The sequence below is a fragment of the Notolepis coatsorum genome (assembly GCF_963971535.1).
Source record: "Notolepis coatsorum genome assembly, chromosome: 14".
Taxonomy (NCBI): Eukaryota; Metazoa; Chordata; class Actinopteri; order Aulopiformes; family Paralepididae; genus Notolepis; species Notolepis coatsorum.
The window spans coordinates 44,727,048-44,747,860 of NC_140178.1; the positions used below are offsets into that span (position 1 = coordinate 44,727,048).

Sequence of the window (20,813 nt, forward strand, 5' to 3'; positions counted from 1 at the left end):
ACGATAAGGAACGATATTGGGAAGTTACGGGAGGAATTGAGGAAGGAACAGAAGGACTTCAGAGGTGAAATGAATACAGAACTCAAAAGGGTGGGTGAGAAGATGGCGGAACAGGACAGAAACGTGACCGAGTTACAGACTAGAACGGCGCAAGCGGAGGAATGGAACACAGAGATACACGAGGTGTTAACGTGTGCGATTCAAAAACAAGAACAGATGGAGACAAAGATATCGGACATGGAGGGGAGGTCACGGAGAAATAACATCAGAATATGGGGATTGAAAGAAGGAGTCGAAGGGGAATCGGTGATCCAATATGTGGAAAAGCTTATCAAGGAACAACTGGAGGAGACGGGACTGGAAAAAATAGAGATACAGAGCGCTGGCTCCGAGACCGAAACCGGACAGACCTCCGAGGGCGGTGATTATTAACTTTCTGAGATTTGAGATTAAGGAATTGATACTCAGAACCGCGTGGACCAAGAAGATAGAAATCGAGGGGAAAAGACTGTCGTTTGATCACGATTACTCGACAGCGGTAGCAATAACACGCAGGTCCTACGTGGGACTGAAGAGAATTCTGAAAGAAAACGGAATGAAATTCCAATCACCCATGACCTCGCTAAGGATTCACTGGAAGGAAGGGACGGTGACGTACGCGACGGCGCGGGAGGCGGCGGAGGAGATGAGGCGACGGGGGATGCAGATGGCGGAGGACGGAGAAGGAAGGAGACAGGAAGGCCAGACGCTGAGCCTGCAGCAGAGATTGGAGAAAGCACGCAGATGGACCAGAGTAGGAGATCGAAACCCGGGAGAGGAGGGAGGAGAGAGGAGAAGGCCGAGGTGAGACATGACAGACCGAAGGCGGAGACGGACGAGGAGGCCAGAGACGGAGAAGGAGGGAAGAGGAGGCGGGAGGAGACGAACGGATGAGTACACGCACAAGAGATTGAAAAAACTATCCAAATAGAGACAAAATATAGAAACTGAAATAACATACATAAACACACATTCCCAGGTAGAGGCAGGATATAGGAACGAACATAACGTATACATGGACACATAATACACATGCTGATGGAGGAAATAAATGGAAATATAATTAGGTATGATAGACGGAACACAGAACATATTGAAACAAATACATAGACACACGCTGCGAGTAACACAGTTGGAAGGGATTAAGGGGATAAATGGACATCACATAGAAAATAGAGGGGAGGAAAAGAAAGTAAAAAGGGGTACACAGAAGACACCACACACGGGTTTGGGAGGAAGGAGGGACATTGGAACATATGAGCCACATTGAGAGGGACCTAGGAAATGGGGGTCTTTGATCAGAATGAAGGACAGAGCGCTTTTGACCAGGAGCTCGACAGCAATAAAAACAGTAAGAAGGCTGGACAAATATGACGAGCGGTTGGGGGTAAAGGTTTCAAACCCCCAAGCCGTCAGGAGGAGGCCTCTCACTAGGAGAGCAATTACTCCTCACCCACCAGCAGGGGACAGGGGGGGACACAGGGACCCCCCGAACGCCTTGGGAGCACTTTATGTAAAGTTTATGTTTTTTATTTATGTTAATCATTATATGTATTCGGTGAAGAGAGCGGAGGCTACAACCGGAGGGGGGAATGAATGTGACATGGGGGGGACTGACAGACGAAAGAAGAAGAAAGATGACAATGGTTAAAGGTATAAAAATGATGTCGTTAAACGTTAATGGAATGAATAATACGATAAAGAGGGGCAAAGTGATGTTGAAGTGTAAAAAAAGTAAGATGGAAGTGATTTTTCTGCAGGAGACACATTTGGTAGCACAGGATCATGAGAAACTGAAGAGATTTGGATATGAAAATGCATACTATAGTTCCTTTAAACGGAACCTGAGGAGAGGAGTAATCACGTTAATCAAAAACACAGTCAAATTTGAATTGATCAAGGAAGTAAGAGACAAGGAGGGAAGGTTTGTTCTGGTGAAGAGAAAAATGGAGGGTCAAATGATTACGTTAGTGAATGTTTATGCACCCCCAGAGAGTGAGAGGGATTTATATGAGACCATTTTTGATATGATAGTGATGGAACTAGAAGGGATATTGATATGCGCGGGAGATTTTAATGTAGTACTGAATCACGACCTAGACACCACGAGTACTAGAAAAGGACGGGCACCAATCAGTAGATATATGAATATTCAGATGACGGAAATGGGAATTACAGATGTTTGGAGGGGGATGCACGCCATGGACAGGGAATACACACATTACTCACACCCGCACGTGACATATGCGAGAATAGACTACTTTTTGATGACGACGGGGGACAGTTACAGGGTACGGGAGAGCAGAATAGGAGTAGCGGACATATCGGATCACAGTGCCATATATCTGACAGTAGATCTAGAAGGGAGACGGAGGAACACGATCTGGAGACTAAATGTAGGAATATTAAATAACAAGGGGGTGGTGAGTCAGATCAAGGAGGAGATAGCCAGGTATAAGGAAGAAAATGACAATGGGGCGGTAGATCCGAACATTCTATGGGACACACTGAAGGTGGTGATAAGGGGGAAATTGATGGAGAAGACAGCAATGCTGAAGAAGGCCAGAACGGAGACATATCACAATCTGATAGGGAAGCTGAAGAAGCTAGAGGGGAGACACCAGATATCAAAAGAACAGGAAACGCTCGGAGAAATCAAAGAAGTAAAGGCCAGGATAAATAGGGAATTATTGACGGAAATAGAAAAGAAAGCGAGGTTCATGAAACAAACGTACTATGAAGGGGGACCAAAAGCGACCAGACTGTTGGCTAGGAGAATTAGGACGCAACAGAAGTTGAACACGATACACACAATAAGGGATACAAAGACTAATGAAATATTGAGAGACCCAGCTGAAATAGAGAGGACATTTAGAGAATACTATGACAAACTATACACACAGCCAAAAGCAGCGGGAGAAGAGGAAATAGAAGCATATCTGGAGAAGCTAGAGTTACCATCGATTGGGAAAGAACAGAATGAAGAATTAAATAAAATAATTACGGAACGAGAACTGGAAGAGGCAATTAGTAGAGCTAAAAACAACAAATCTCCGGGGAGCGACGGATTCCCATCGGAATTCTACAAGACATTTAGAACGGAATTAGCACCCATGTTAGGGGCGGCGTTCAGACACACGATGGAAGAGGGCAAAATGCCCCCCTCGTGGAAGGAAGCCATAATCACCACGATACCGAAGGAAGGGAAGGATAGAGAATTATGTAGTAGTTTCAGACCTGTGTCCATACTCAACGTGGATTACAAGATGTATACATCGATAATATCAAAGAGATTTGAGACGTTTATGCCAGACATTATAGATGAAGATCAAACTGGATTTATTAAAGGGAGACAGACACAGGACAACGTGAGAAAGACATTACACATAGTAGAGGAGATACAAAAACAAGGTGGTAGCGCGGTACTGATTAGCCTAGATGCAGAAAAAGCATTCGACAGTGTGAGCTGGACATTTTTATATAAAACATTGATGAGGTTCGGACTGAACGGGAGGCCGATGAAGATGATCAAGGCGCTATATCAAGAACCGACAGCGAGGGTTAAGGTGAATGGCAGCCTGACGGATAGAATCAGATTAGAGAGGGCTACCAGACAGGGATGTTGTCTCTCACCAACGCTCTTCGCCGTTTTCATAGAACCACTGGCACAACTGATCAGACAGACCGAGGACATTAAGGGAGTAAGGATAAAGGGAACGGAATATAAACTAGGCCTATTTGCGGACGACGTGATAGTATACATGAGGCAACCAGACAAGAGCTTCCCAGCACTGATGGATCTACTGAAGGAATATGGCCACTACTCAGGATTGAAGAAATATAAACTGCCGAGGACCATGATGGCCCAATTCTACACTGCCATCATTGAGTCCATCCTCACCCACTCCATCATCTCCTGGTTCCCTGCTGCAGCGGCAAAAGATCTTGCCAAGCTGCAGCGGGTGATTCGCTCCGCGGAGAGGGTGATCGGCTGTCCCCTGCCCTCCCTCAGGTCCCTGCACGACTCCAGGGCGCTGAAGAGGGCGAGAAAGATCATGGCCGACCCATCCCACCCCGGTCACAGCCTCTTCACCCTGCTCCCCTCTGGGAGAAGGCTGAGGATCCCAAAGGCTGTGAAAGCTCGACACAGACTGAGCTTCTTCCCCTCAGCCGCCAGGCTGATCAATGCCTCAGGCCCCCCCCCCCCCCTCTGCCCCCAAGTGACACTGGCTCAATGTCATTGACTGCACTGCACTAGTCCGTACTGGATCTCTGCACACTTCACTTTATATATATATATATGTATTTTATTTATTGATTAATCCCCTACTGCACTGTTTTCGTTTCTTGTCTGTGTTGGTGTTTGTTTACTGTGAAAAAAGAAAGAATGCATACACTGTATTGCTGCAACAATTACCAATGTGTTTTACACAAATGGCTCAATAAAGGAATCTGAATCTGAATCTGAATCTGAATACAAACTAAACGTGACAAAGACACAGACCTTAGCATGGAACTATACCCCAACGACGGAAATTAGGGAACAGTACAGGATAAGATGGGACATGGACAAGATTAAATACTTAGGGGTGAACATCACGAGAGGGGTGGGGAAACTGTTTGAGGCGAACTATACACAGATAAATCAGAACATCAAGAGAGCCTTGGAGAGATGGACAGTAATGCCCTTGGACTTCAATTCAAGAATAGAGGTCATTAAAATGAACATACTAGCAAGGTTACTGTACCTGTTCCAATCACTACCGATACAAATACCACAGAATCAATTCAGGGAGTGGGACAGACTGATATCGAGGTTCATATGGGCGGGGAGAAGACCACGGGTCAGATATAAAACACTACAACTACCAAAGGAAGAGGGAGGGATGGCAGTACCCAGCCTACAAGATTATTATTATGCAGCGCAACTGAGAGCAGTGACGTGCTGGTGTAACGACAAATATGAGGCAAGATGGAAAGACATTGAAAAAGAAGGGGAGGGATACAAGGTACAAGCTCTGGTGGGAGATAGGGAACTGTTCAAAGAAAAAGAGGGACTGTTAGATCCTATCACCAAATGCACCTTGACCATATGGAACAGAGTAGTAAAAACACACAAATTAGAGAAGCAGTCAGGGGTTCTGAGATGGATAGCACATGACAAGAGATTCAAACCAGGGAGGCTGGACCATGGATTCAGGAGGTGGGAGAGGGGGGGGGGGGCAACAGCGATATGCAAAATGATAGAGAAGGGGGAAATGCAAACACTACAAAAATTAAAGGAGAACTTTGGACTAGAAAACAGGGACCACTTCAGATATCTACAGATTAGAGATTACTATAATAAAGAAATAAGAGGGGACAAGGAAGAAGAACAGAATGGAATAATTAGGATGATAGTAAGGGCATACGAAGGAGGGAAAGGAAGGGTAATATCAGCACTGTACCGGGCTATAATGACCAGCAAGGGACACACAACCGATTATATAAGGGAGAAATGGGAGAGAGAACTAGAGATAGGAATAACAGGGAAGGAATGGGGGAACATATGCGAGGAGCAACATTCAACAACAGGATCGAGGATATGGAAAGAGTTTGGATGGAAAAACATAATCAGATTCTTTATAACCCCAGAGCTGAAGGGAAAATATGCACCAACACAAAGAGCATGCTGGAGGATGTGTGGGAAGGAGGGGGCAAATCACACACACATATTCTGGGGATGTCAGAAGCTGAAGGGGTATTGGGAGGAGATAGGGGAGGCAATGATCAGAATATTAGGATACGGGTTACCACAAACAGGACTGGTGCTTTACTTAGGAGACCTGACACACGAGGGAATACAAGGGGGGGACAAATATTTAATAAAGATAATGTTGATAGCGGCCAGAAAAGCAATAACAAGACTGTGGTACAAAGAAGACCCACCGACAATAGCACAATGGGTAGGAATAGTGGAGGAGATACAGGATATGGAGAGGATTACACACATGCTGAGGTTACAGGAAGAGAAATTTGGAGAAAGATGGGGAAAGTGGGAGGATTACAAGGGGAACGAAAACGACATCACAGAGGAAGAACCAAATGCATCACAAGAGGGCGAAGGGTAAAGGAGGAAAGAGGTTCAAGGAGGGTCTCTGAACCCATGTCACACACTTTTGACTTAGTTAGCATTTTCTGATTTTATTTTTTATTTTTTTTGGGTATTACAATTGTATTATAATTTTTGTACTTAAAAAGTGAGAATTAAAATAAAACTCTGACAGCAGTATGTAGCGAGCGCGTTTGGTTATTGCTCCGCTCCCGTCAACGTTAATTTCGTTTAAAAACCTTATTTTAACAACACTAATGAGATTAAACCACATCGTATATATTAAATAAGACCTTCTACTAACTATATCAAAAGACATAAAGATTCAACATGGATCCTAAGGACAAGAAAAAGAGTGGAAAGAGACCCGGAGCTGACATTCCAACGGCGCAGGTTTTGACACGTTCGAAGGATACAGCTGTCGCCAGTATAACAATACCGTTGTTGACTGGCCCCGTCGGAGAGACAATAGTGGAGAATATACCGGGACCAACGACGACAGACCCCGAGAGGGTGACAGCAGACGACAACATAACTGTAACGGCGGGGATAAACACCGTGAGAGATAAAGCAGAGGAATTTGAGAAGAAAATGTACATCAAACCCACCGTGTACCCAAATGCACCTACAACGTCAACTGACACAAGCAGTGAAATCACACAACCCGACTTCAATTCTCTGACTAACCTGATAAAAGATCAGATACAAGTAGGGAAGGATCAGATGGTCGCTTTCAAACTACACATCGATGAAATCAAAGATGAATTCAAAGCACACATCGATGCTAAATTCGAAGAGGTTATAAAAGCGGCCGCTGTACAGGCCGAGCGAATCACTGCTGTGGAGAATACGGTGATAGGAATTACACTGGTGGTCCAAGAGAACGAGAAGACCGTTAACGATGGATTTACAGAGTTAACGAAGGAGATAAAACAGGTGGAAGAAGCGTTTTGTAAGAAAATACAAGACATCGAAGAGGAAGCAATGGAGAGGCGGCTCGAGATCCAACGTTACTACCGGCGAAACAATATCCGTATTGTGGGACTGGATGAATCAGTCAATTGCACAGACGACAGTTTTCCAACCGTGTTAGCAGAGATTCTAGGTAACCACACCCTACCCACAGCGCCGATAGTGGACCAATGTTACAGAGTCGGTACACGAGACCAAAGAGGCAACGGGCCGAGGGTTATCATTGCTACTCTGCGCAAGACAGTAATAAGAGACGCCATCATCAGAGGGGCGCGCAATCAAAGGGGGAAACTGAAATATGGTGATAATTCAATATCTATCTACAAAGATCTATGCAAGGAGGCCATCGCTCAGCGTGTCCCCTACAAGGATGTGATGCAGAGATTGTACAAGAGAGGTCTTAAACCAAGCCTTAAGTACCCGGCACTACTATCGATGTTGGGGAAAGATGGTATTAGGCACGGATTACGTGAAAGGAATTCCCTCATAGTTCTTTTATTGAATGTCGGCGAGGTGAACAGAGAGTGAGACAGAGTCAGATGGCAGTCTGCAGAGTTTTACTGAACCGTCACAGCACAAGTAGATCACAATCCGGACCACGCACCTCCGCACACAGAGCGAGCCAGTGCCAAGTGGTGGTCTCGTCAATACATCGTCACATCATTTATACATTTCTCGTCAGAATGGTGTGTGTATGTCTCCTCTGTGTGTATCCATGAATGTCTGTGTGGTGTGTGTGTGTGTGTGTGTGTGTGTGCTGGTGTTTGCTTAGATGGGGAAAAGGAGGGGCTGTATTCCTCCGCTCTCCTTATCAGATGGTGTGTGTATGTCTCTCGGTGTGTATGCATTGATGTCTATGTGATGTGTGCTTGTGTGTGTGTTAAAGTGAGAGACATGAGTTTGCATGTCTAGCTGGCACTTTCGAACAAAAAAGGGGGGGGGTGTGTGTATCTCTCTCTATGTGTATGCATTGATGTCTGTGTGATGTGTGCTTGTGTGTGTGTTAAAGTGAGTGTGCTGGTGTGTGTGTGGGTTTTTGCATGCTTATCTTGCACCTGTGTCCAGTACTGTTTCATGGGGCCCTGTGTTTACACAGAGACTGTTTCATGGGGCCTGTGTCTACACAGAGACATCTGACGTCAGTGTACAGCCTGAAGATATATAAGATATTGACAACAGATCAATGAATTAAAACTATCATTACGCACGCCTAAAGACGCCGAGGATTACATGAAGCAACATGGATCTGGTCCCCCGGGGCCGGATGTGACATAGGCTCGAATCAGATAAGCCTACTCATCTTTCTCTTTTTCTCAATTTTTTTCCTCTTTGTATTTTAGTACTTTTATTAGAATGACTTTACCACGGCTCAACAAAAGCAACAGATGATATGCATGCTGGCAACACCAAGGCACAAGGTGTTTAATACGGTTCGTAAGGCATTATATTTATAGACTTCTGGTCTCTGAGGAGACAATAATCCAATATTGACATTGGGAACATTCTGGAACATTCTGGACTCCTCTCTCGACTGCTCAGGCGCACAATGGAATATTCCGGAAAATACTATTAGGTCATGACTCCTGGGTAGGAAGATCATTCTGGAACATAACAGCAGTGTTTACGAATTCACAAGGGTATTCTACAACCTTCTAGAATATAATGCACTCCTACAACGAAGGCCTGTAACTTTAACATTAACATCCGGTATGTATAAGCATAATCCAATGACGTAAGTTTAATAAGGCTTTAAAAAAAAACATCAGCCACATCTAAAGGTACAAGCATGACAAGGTTATTCTAATATTTTAAATAATTACTCCATTGATTTAGTGATTTGCATAATGAGACTACGGTTTCTATGTGTAGATATAATAATTTGGTGTCTTATTACTGGATCTTGTAAACAATTACTGTGAAATAGTAATATCATACTGTGTAATTTCCAGCGTCTTACCTACTGCACAGGAATTAGGCATTTTCTGTCTAAAATGGTAACCAATGGTTACAGTCTGCCATGGTGGAGGAAAGAGAACTACACAGACATTCCATGCAAGTTTCAAGTTTCTTTAATAGTTGTCATACAGAAGTACAGAATACTTTTATACAAAATGCTTCTTACTGTTTCGCTCCAGAGACTGTGCTAGACAAGATAGTATGAAATAAAAATAAAAATAGTATAGCATGTAAAATAGAAGTGAAAATAGAGGTCACAGTGTTCAGTGTACAATGTTCGATGCAGAATAGAAGTAACTGAGTTACCATACAATATACAATATACTATGCAATGTACTAATATACAATACTATATAGTGCAGAGCAGAAATGGGATGAGGTACAATTTAGGTACAATTTACAGTAAGGTGTGCGAGTTGTAGTGCAAATCCTTTACCAATAAATATAAAGTGTAAAGTGTGTTTAGGTGTTCTAAAGTGTGTAAAGTGGATGCTGCAGTGAGTTGCCCGTTTAAAGTGAGTGTGTGCGTGTGGATGTGTGTGCTGTGTGCATTTGATGGTTGCTGCATAGTGTTTATTGTTCGTTGAGCAGCCTGATGGCCTGGGGATAGAAGCTCCTTCTGAGTCTTTCTGTGCTCGCCTTAAGACTCCGGTATCGCTTGCCTGACCGCAGCAGTTCAAAGAGGCAGTTGTTCGGGTGGCTGGAGTCCTTGCAAGGCCTCTATTGTTTCTGTTCTTCACTGGTTCCTTCTCAGTGACCACTCCTCTCTTTGTACGATATGTGGAGCAGAGCAGAGCTTTGGCTCCTTGGGGCAGTGATCTGTACCCTGCTGGTAAACTATTGAAATGAGCTCATGTCTCACTTCCTTACTATCTCCTCCATTCTTCTCTCTCACTGTCTTCTCTTCCTCTGTGATCTGGACTGGAAGCAGGATTATAGGGTTTAGGTCTCAAGTAACCCTCCTCTCTCATATCCTCTGCTGTCGAAGTATCTCTTCTCCTCTAGTCCTTATTTCGCCTCGCTTCCCTATCCCCTTAGTCTCCCCCCTCTCCCCCGCTACTATCCACTCACCCTCTGCTTTCTCACCTCCTCTCTCCTCCTCTTTTCCACTCCCCTCACCACCTCCTCTCTCCTGCCATCTCATCCTCCTCCCCTTTTTCTCATCTCCATTATCTTGTTCTCGTCCTCTCCTCTTTTCCTTTCCTTTCATTGTCATTCTTTCCTCTTCTTTCTTCTCTCATTTTCCCTTCCCCTCGCCCTCCTCTCCTGTTCCCTCATCCTCTCCTGTTCCCTCATCCTCTCCTGTTCCTTCATCCTCTCCTCTCCTGTTCCCTCATCCTCTCCTCTCCTGTTCCCTCATCCTCTCCTGTTCCCTCATCCTCTCCTCTCCTGTTCCCTTCTCCTCTCCTGTCCCCTCATCATCTCCTGTTCCCTTCTCCTCTCCTGTTCCCTTCTCCTCTCCTGTTCCCTCATCCTTTCCTGTTCCCTCATCCTCCCCTCCTGTTCCCTCATCCTCTCCTCTCATGTTCCCTCATCCTTTCCTGTTCCCTCATCATCTCCTGTTCCTTCATCCTCTACTCTCCTGTTCCCTCATCCTCTCTTGTCCCCTCATCCTCTCCTCTCCTGTCATCCTCTCCTCTCCTGTTCCTTCATCCTCTCTTGTCCCCTCATCCTCTCCTCTCCTGTCATCCTCTCCTCTCCTGTTCCTTCATCCTCTCTTGTCCCCTCGTCCTCTCCTCTCCTGTTCCTTCATCCTCTCCTCTCCTGTCATCCTCTCCTCTCCTGTCATCCTCTCCTCTCCTGTTCCTTCATCCTCTCCTCCTGTTCCCTCATCCTCTCCTGTTCCCTCACCCTCTCCCGTCCCCTCATCATCTCCTGTTCCCTCATCATCCCCTGTTCCCTTCTCCTCTCCTCTCCTGTTCCCTCATCCTCTCCCGTCCCCTCATCCTCTCCTGTTCCCTCATCATCCCCTGTTCCCTTCGCCTCTCCTCTCCTGTTCCCTCATCCTCTCCTGTTCCCTCATCCTCTCCTCTCCTGTTCCCTTCTCCTCTCCTGTTTCCTCTCCTCTCCTGTTCCCTCATCCTCTCCTGTTCCCTTCTCATCTCCTGTTCCCTTATCTCCTGTTCCTTTCTCCTCTCATGTTCCCTTTCCTCTCCTGTTCCCTTCTCATCTCCTGTTCCCTTCTCCTCTCCTGTTCCCTTCTCATCTCCTGTTCCATCATCCTCTCCTGTTCCCTTATCATCTCCTGTTCCCTTATCTTCTCCTGTTCCCTTCTCCTCTCCTGTTCCTTTCCTCTAATCATATCTCCTCCCTTCTTTTCTCTAATTTCCGCTCTTAATTTCCTCACTTTTTATTTGAAATGTAATTTCCCCTAGAGGTGGGGGAGGGGGGGGGGGTTATCATAATCAAATCCAATCAAATGTATTTGTAAGGCCCGACAACACACGTTAATGTCCCCATGGGCCGGACACGTCTTCTTTAAACAAGTCAAGAAGAAACATCACAATAAATCAAGAACAAAACAAAAACACCATAAAGTCAAAAAGATTTAAAATAAATAAAATAAATTAATGCAACACTCCCAGACATACCCCACGTGAAGGTAAGGAAAAACTCATTAAAACCTAGCAATAGAAAAAAATGCACCACAGGCAATGTGGAGGAGAGAAACCTTAGAAGGGCCGTTCAAGGGGGGATCTCCCTTCTTGGATGTCGGTGATAGTAATGTTGCAATAAAACAGGCGAAACTGTTTGTAAGCATGCACACATATGTGTAATGAAACACAGATAAGTGCATGCAATAGCAACTGAGCATTTTTAAAGATTGACAATAGAGCTGATGGCGGATCTATTTGAGGCATGGGGGCGGTGCAGAGAGGGTCGCATCCTCCCGGTCATCACGGGACGTCCACCACTCTGGTCATCACCACGGGACAGCCACTCACAGGGAGACAGGGAGACGGGACAGGCATTAGACAGTTTGCGCGATTGTGATGGGCGGACATAGCAATAGATACATGTGGTAAGCATATATGTGAATAGAATATATGTAGTAAGCATAATTATGTGAATAGAATGGAAGTATGTAGAACAGTCACTGCAGTCACTGCAATCTTGGCCAAGACTCCGAGACATCCACCACCTTGGTCAACACTACGAGACAACCACTCAGAGAGGGGGGGGGGGGGTTAGAGAGTTCCCATGTTTGTAGTGGGCGGAGATGGAGCAATAGATACATGTAATGAGCATATGCATACACGGTGACCGTAAAATCAAAGTGAAATTGTGAAATTGATAGAACTACTGCAAGCATATGTATACAGGATGAGATACAAGACAATGGCTCATTGGCTCAGGGCCATATGCCTGAAACCACTCAGAATTGGTCAGGGCAGAGCAGATAAGGTTCAGCGCTGCAGGCCAGACAGAAGGCGATATGAAGCAGTTGGGACCGGTTGAGACAGACAGAGGTTAAAAAGGTTCTCCCATGTCTTTTCTGCAGACATGGGAGCAAATAGACATCCTAACTAAACTAGACAGATTAATCGATGGGTCAGTCCCTGACCAGGTGAGATCAGGGTAGGTTGAAGGAGAGAGAGAAAAGATGGGTCTTAAATAGGGATTTAAAAGCTTCGACAGAGCAGGCACCCCTGACGACGGCAGGTCATTTGTTCCACATGTAGGGAGCGCGGTAGACAAAGGCTCTCAAATTATAAGGTTATTCTTATCTAATCTCTCCCCCTTGCCTTTTCGTCTCCTGTTCCCTGTCTTTCCTCTCCTTTTCTCTTTGTCCTTCCTCTTGCCATCTCCTATCCTTTCATCATTTCCTCATTTGCTCTTGTTTCCTCTCTTTTCCCCTCATCCTCTGTTCCTCTGTCCCCATCCTCTCCTCTCCCTTCATCCTCTCCTCCCCCGATCTCTTCTCTCCGCTCCTACTCTCGTCTCCTCCCCTCCTATCCCTTCATATTCTACTCCTCTCCCTTCATTCTCTCCTCCTCTCCCTTCATTCTCTCCTCCTCTCCCTTCATTCTCCTCCTATCCCGTCATTCTCTCCTCCTCTTATTCGCTCCTCTCCTCCATCTCTCTCTTCTGTCCTCTCCAGCCTTGGGTTGTAACTCTCAGAGGTCCTCTGTGTAGCTGCTTGGCCTACTTCAGTATTTTTGGACACCACTCACTGCTCAGCCAGGCCTGGCGCTGGAGAGGAGGGGAGAGGATAGGATAGGCAGGGGAGGAGGCATGCATTATTCAACCACCACTCTGCACTCTGTCTCTTGCACAGGTCCTTTATTTCTCTCTCCCTGTCACTCTGGGAGTTTGGTGTGTTTGTGTGTGCAGGTGGGTAGTTCTCTCCGTTTTGTTTTTAAGCCGCTATCAAACATGTCTCTGTCGCATGTGTCAAGTCAAGTTTATTGATCACATACACATTAGCATGGCCGTGAGATTGTTCGTTCCCCCTTGTTACTCTCTCATCCCTATGCAATAAACGATAAATCAATTGAATGATGATAATAACAGTATTAAGATAAGATAAGATATTCCTTTATTGATCCCCTTGGGTAAATTCAGACATCATAGCAGCATGGGGGAGGGGAGGTACAGGTAGTACAAACAAGCAGTTCAGCAAACAAGCAGTTCATTACAAGACAGTAATAATAATAATACCAATAACAATGGCAATACAATCATAAAATAATGCATACACATGTGCATATACATACATATACACACCCAATATACATATATCTACATGTATGTAGAGAGTAATAAAGTGTGTGTAAGTGCAGTGTAACTGAGGAGGAGGAAATGGGGGGGGGGGGGGCATGATTGTATGTTAACAGGGGGGGGGGGGTGGTCAGGTGTTGGTGGAGCTTCAGCAGGTGTTGGGAGTCTCAGCTCAGCATCCGTATGGCCTGGGGGTGGAAACAGCTCCTGAGGCGGTTAGTCTGAGCTGCGATGCCGATACAGCCATGCTTCCTCTTGGACTGCTTAAGCATTACATCACGAGACAGAGTGGGTTATAGAAATTAGATCACGCCTATGGGTGGTTGTTAGGCCCGAGGCGCAGCCGAATCACTGTTGTGTGATGTAATGCTTTTATACAATGGCCGAATTCATCCAACCTTATTGCTATACAATAAACACACATTCATTGAAGATTTATTGACAAAACCATCCGCAGAAAAAGTATTTCCAAAAAAAATAAAGTGAAGTTGCCTCCGTGTGGAAGCAGCTCGGAGGTGCGCTGTTTCAAGGCAAGAATGCAGTGAGGGGGTGCTCCAGTAGCACACCATGTTACCGCGCTGCGTCGCGGGACTCCGTGCTGCGTCACGGATCTGGTTGACTCCGAGTTCGATTCCCGGACTCGCCGTCATTCGCCGAATGTCTCCCCCTGCTCTCTCTCCCGTTTCACCCTACAACTGTCGGTCATGCTTGACCAGAAAAGCGATAAACGCTAAAAAATAAAAAGTTAAAAAAAAAAATGTAGTGAGCGTGGGTTATTGGTTTGATTGATTGATTGATTGCAAATTTTAGGTAGGTAAAAAAAAATAAAGAAGTTTTCTTTGCCCTATAGGAGGCAATTTTTTTTTAACCTACTTTCTATAGAAGCATCTAAGAATGAAGTTCTTAACAGTTATTAACCAGTTCGAAACAAGGCGGACATTAATAAAATGTGCAATCAATCAATCAATCAATCAAACCAATAACCCACGCTCACTGCATTCTTGCGCTGTTTTAAGTGAGCGTGGGTTATTGAATTGATTGATTGATTGATTGAAGATTTTATTAATGTCCGCCTTGTTTCAAACTGGTTAGGCTTAGGCCCTCTTTCGAAGTCGCCCTCTTTCGAAGTTGGTTATGCTTAGAGTTTGGAATCAGGGCTGGTGGTCTATCGCCCTGCTCTAAAGATAAACTCTAAGCATAACCGACTTCGAAAAAGGGAGCGACTTCGAAAGAGGGCCTAAGCCTAACCAGTTTGAAACAAGGCGGACATTAATAAAATGTTCAACCAATCAATCAATCAATCAATTCAATAACCCACACTCACTTAAAACAGCACACCTCCCAGCTGCTTCTATGGAAAGTAGGTAAAAAAAAAAAAATCCTCCTATAGGGCAAAGACAACTTCTTTCTCTTTTTTTTTTAACCTACTTTCTATAGAAGCATAGCATCTAAGAATGAAGTTCTTAACAGTTCTTAACCAGTTCGAAACAAGGCGGACATTAATAAAATTTGCAATCAATCAATCAATTCAATAACCCACGCTCACTTACAACAGCGCACCTCTGCGTGAGCTTGTGTTATTGGTTTGATTGATTGATTGCTTGAAATTTTTATTACCAGTGAAATGCATGTCCTTTTGACGAATGGCATCTAACAACAGACTTCGCGCAATATTTATTTTGTTCTACAATGACTCATGACCCACCAATTACATAATCCAAAATTGTGTAAGAAACTAACACATTCGCCGTGACGGAATCGTTTTTGATTTAGTCGTTATGAAGCTTTCAACATATCCATTCGTAAAGATTATTGTCCGCCATCTTGCTTTCATTTCTAAAACCACGAACAACGGAGTGATTGTAATTCGGTTGTGGGCGGGTTCTGGGATCACGAGCGTGGGTTATAAGAAATAACCACGTTTAACTTGACTGTTTCAGCCAATCAGAATCGAGAAATTTGCATGCCATTGTATAATTCCAAATGAAGAGGCCATGGCTTGGGTGGCTGGGATCAGCAATGATCTTATTGGCCTTGGATATATATGTCCTCTAAGTTAGGCAGCGTGCCACCTGTGAGCCGCAGGTGGTGATGTTGCTGGTCATGTGTCTTTCAAATCAAATAAAATCAAATGTATTTGTAAGGCCCGACAACACACGTTAATGTCCCCATGGGCCGAACACATCTTCTTTAAACAAGTCAAGAAGAAACATCACAATAAGTCAAGAAACAAAACAAGAACACCATAAGGTCCAACAAATTTAAAATAAATGCAAAATAAATGAATGCAAACACTCCCAGACATACCCCACGCGAAGGTAAGGAAAAACTCACTAAAACCTAGCAATAGGAAAAAATGCACCACAGGCAATGTGGAGGAGAGAAACCTTAGAAGGGCCAATTCAAGGGGGGATCTCCCTTCTTAGATGTCGGTGATAGTAGTGTTGCAGACGGACAGTTGGTAAGCATGCACTCATGTGTGTAGTGAAACACAGACGAGTGCATGCAATAGCAACTGAACATTTAGAAAAATGTAAGATAGAGCTGATAGCGGATCTATTTGAGGCACAGGGGCGGCGCAAAGAGGGTCGCGTCCTCCCCGTCTTAATCACGGGACGTTCAACACTCCGGTCATAACTCTGAGACAGCCGGAGACAGGGAGACGGGGCGGCGCAGAGAGGGTCGCAACCTCCCCGTCATCATCGCGGGATGTCCAGCACTCCGGTCATCACTACGAGACAGCCGGAGACAGGGAGACAGGAGGGCACGCAGAGAGGGTCGCATCCTCCCGGTCTTCATCATGGGACGTCCGACACTCCTGTCATCACTCCGGGACAGCAACTCATAGGGAGACAAGGGAGACAGGGAGACGTGCTTTGCTTTGCTTTGTGAGAGCATTTGTTTTTGTCTAAGGGTCTCAATATACTTGCTTTTAACCATGCGTACGAGTAGACAAGAGGCTGTGTTTTAAGTTTACGTTTATTTTTATGACATTTCTTTACCCAGGGACAGTGCACATTAATCAACATCTTCAGTTCCCACATCAATGTAAATGTGCCAGAATTAGCTAATGAGCAGGTTTTCATCCGTAGTCCCTGCCTAAAGGCGCTCCCATAGTCCAGCAGACTGTACACAGGGCAGACTCCGCGGAGGTCCTCGCGGACTCTTGAGCTTTGATCTCAGCGGACAGCAGACCCACAGGTGGGAAGCTCCTATTTTCTGACGCGCGGACATCCGCGCCGCTGACTTGGTGTCACACAAAACGCTGCTCGGCGTTTTGGTTGACATCGAACTGCATTTAATGTGACGCCGATCTGCATTTTACTCTGAACACTCGCTCTGTGCCAAGAGAGATGTTTGAATGGCTTTTCTAAATGAAGTGTGTAAAATTGCCAGTTTTATTTCGAAATATTGGAAACGGAGATAACATAGAATGTTATCTCCGTTTCCAATATTTTGAAATAAAACTGGTGCTTTTATTTCATGCAATGCGTGTCTTTTCAGCACCACGCGCTGTCCACCTCAAGCCTATACGGTACATTGCATCTCGCTGCCTATATATGTTATTCAAGTGCGTAAAACTGCCCGTTTTATTATCGAAATATTGGAAACGGAGATAACATACTCTTTATTTTGACATCGGATGACGACGACATGACAGAAGTTGAACAGCGTGGGGACAATTGTGTAAACTGCCGCGTGACATGTAGGAAATTGGTCCGCGGAGGTCCGCTCGACTATGAAGGCTCAAAGAGTCCGCGCGGACCTCCGCGGGGTCTGCTCTGTGTACAGTCTGCTGGACTATGGGAGCGCCTTAACATGCGTGTCTTTATGGTGTGGGAGGAAACCGGAGTACCCAGAGGAAACCCACGCAAGCACAGGGAGAACATGCAAACTCCACACAGAAAGGCCCCCTGCTGGGGTTCGCACCCAGGACATTCTTGCTGTGAGGCAGCAGTACTAACCACTCTGCCACCATGCCGCCCATGTGTTTTGAACTACTTTCACATTATTCGCCTATGCATTTTGCCTGGAGGATTGAAAAGTCTATCCACTATGGGGAAGATCAGGGCTGAATCCTCCCTGGCCAACACATAGAATTATATAGAAGCACTAATCCACGAAAACATAAAACGTGGCGACACTCGAGGAGGTTATGTTGAAATCACAGCAGAACAATAAAGTACATTCCACACCGCACTCCCTGGGTCCAGCAATACACTCGCCAAGCATGAAGCTGATCAGATGAACAGTTCTGGAGATATGCGAAGGACAAACAGACATGCACGCACACAGATATATAATTTGGTATTAAATCATTCCCTTTAACGGTCGGTATTAAATCACTTCCCACCAAAAAAATAAATTGTCCCTTGTCTTCCAGGAGGAGGGGTGCGGCAGCAGCCTCTCTGTTATTACTTCCATTGCTCTTTCTGTCTCCTTCCATCTGTCCTCACGTTGTTTTTTCACATGTATCCTCTTGTTTAGAAGCAGGAACTGTTGCTGAGCGTCTCAGTCAACTGTCTCGGCTCCCTGCTGGCCTTCCTGCACAGGAGGAGTCCAGACACAGGTAGACTATACAGGGGGGACGTGTGTGTGTGTGTGTGTGTGTGTGTGTGTGTGTGTGTGTGTGTGTGTGTGTGTGTGTGTGTGTGTGTGTGTGTGTGTGTGTGTGTGTGTGTGTGTGTGTGTGTGTGTGTGTGTGTGTGTGTGTGTGTGTGTGTGTGTGTGTGTGTGTGTGTGTGTGTCTGTGTGTGTGTGTGTGTGTGTGTGTGTGTGAGAGAGAGAAGTAGGGTCTCACTTTACTCCCGTTTGATGGTTTGATAACTAGAAAAACTGGTGTAAATATTTACATGCTAGTGAGTTTGATCTCAACAGTGGCATTGTTGACATTTATAAAAATGAGACAATTTCTAAATGTAACCACCCTCTATTCAATGTCTATATGCTACAGAGCATTCATAGCATTCTATTTCATATTCAATGTGAAGGTATACCTGTGTTTGTTCCATCTCGTCTAGCGAATTTCTTGCTCAAATTGAAAGATTTTCAACTCCAGCGAACACTGTTTACGATGCCAGATCGAAGCTGTGTGTCTCTGTCTTTCTCTCTCTCTCTGTCTGTCTGTCTGTCTGTCTGACTCTTTTTCTCTGTGTCTGTTGATCCCTCTCTCTGGCTGTGTGTCTCTGCCTATCTCCCTCTCTATTTCTCCCTCTTTCTCTCCCCCCCACCCTCTCTCTCTCTCTCTCTCTCTCTCTCTCTCTCTCTCTCTTTGCAGCTCAGCATGTGGTGTGTCAACCCTGGAGTCGTTTCCTCCTCTACTCTCTACTCAACTCTGGAGAGAGCTGTCTGCTGCACCCTGCTACACTCACACTGATCACCATGGTACACACACACACACACATACACACACATACACATACACACTGAGCTGTCTGCTGCACCCTGCTACACTCACACTGATCACCATGGTACACACACACACACACACATACACACACTGAGCTGTCTGCTGCACCCTGCTACACTCACACTGATCACCATGGTACACACACACACACATACACACACAGAGCTGTCTGCTGTACCCTGCTACACTCACACTAATCACCATGGTACACACACACACACATACACACACTGAGCTGTCTGCTGCACCCTGCTACACTCACACTGATCACCATGGTACACACACACACACAAACACACACATACACACACTGAGCTGTCTGCTGCACCCTGCTACACTCACACTGATCACCATGGTATACACACACACGCACACACATACACACACACATACACATACACACACTGAGCTGTCTGCTGCACCCTGCTACATTCACACTGATCACCATGGTACACACATACACACACACACACACACACACACACACACACTGAGCTGTCTGCCGCACCCTGCTACACTCACACTGATCACCATGGTACACACACAGACATACTTACATACATACACACACACACACATACACATACACACACTGAGCTGTCTGCTGCACCCTGATACACTCACTGATCACCATGGTACACACACACACACTGAGCTGTCTGCTGCATCCTGCTATGGAACACTCCCCACAAATGCAAAGTTTTATCAAGTGCCTACAGGTAAAGTCATATAAACCACTGCAGTGGCTTGTTAGGAGGTTTCCCTTAACACATTGGTTGCCAGCAGGGGGTGCGCGATTTATCGCTTGAGTGCCAGCGCTTTAGTCAATGAGAGGACGAGCACATTTGCGAACGCATAAACTATATCTTAAATTATGACTGTGTCTAATACACCCGTCGCTTATCAATGACTTGCTTGCAGTCAACATGTATGAAACGGATGGTTTTTTCATCAGTACATTTCCGTTTTATACCGTTTTGAATATGAGTATAGTTTTGAAGATTTCTAGTAATTCCAGAAAAATCTGCGAAAATAGCTCTTTACTGGAATACACAAAACGTTGTAATTTTTCGGCCTATTTATGAATCGTTTTCAAATAAACGCTAGAATTATCGATAGTATATGTGTACTTATGCACGCTAGAGAAGCGGGCTGAAAAATCGATTATCTATGCCCTGCCTGGCGCTAACGTTATGCATACACACATAGGAGACACGTTGTGAACGCTGTGAAAAAAAACTCTGATTACCCCAATACTGGTAGAATAAAGTCCTTACCTCACATCAGATGTTCTGCAAAAAGATTAATCCAATTCCTGATCGCCATTCCAAATATCGATCGCGTTTATTGATCCAACGTTATACCTCGAAACACATAATCAACGCTTCTTCCAGTTCCCTCAGTGGATGCAATAGTCTCAGGTTACATGCGTCAGAAGTCAAATGTGGAATCCGGAGGTTTTTTTTCTGATGCAAATCCCATTGACTCCATTCCAATGGGTGCAATACCATCCGGGAGACGATAGGGCGCGGTATTTGCCCTTTTCGAGCTCAGAGCCAGTCCCAATGATAACGTGAGGCTGGATGGATGAAAAATGAATGGATATCGCTAATAAAATAAATA

The 20,813-nt window shown here is 45.1% G+C and overlaps 1 protein-coding gene across 1 annotated transcript in view; it reads left to right on the top strand.

Moving 5' to 3' along the window:
* The window catches only part of mei1 (meiotic double-stranded break formation protein 1), a gene marked incomplete at both ends in the record, with an annotated part of 379,667 nt that extends 359,744 nt beyond the window's left edge, over window positions 1-19,923 (top strand). The window contains 3 exons of the mRNA XM_084329092.1: window positions 18,269-18,350; window positions 19,059-19,165; window positions 19,891-19,923. Coding sequence (XP_084185218.1) covers window positions 18,269-18,350; window positions 19,059-19,165; window positions 19,891-19,923 — 222 coding nt within the window. The remainder of the gene's footprint in view (window positions 1-18,268; window positions 18,351-19,058; window positions 19,166-19,890) is intronic.
* Between the last annotated feature and the right edge of the window lie 890 nt (window positions 19,924-20,813).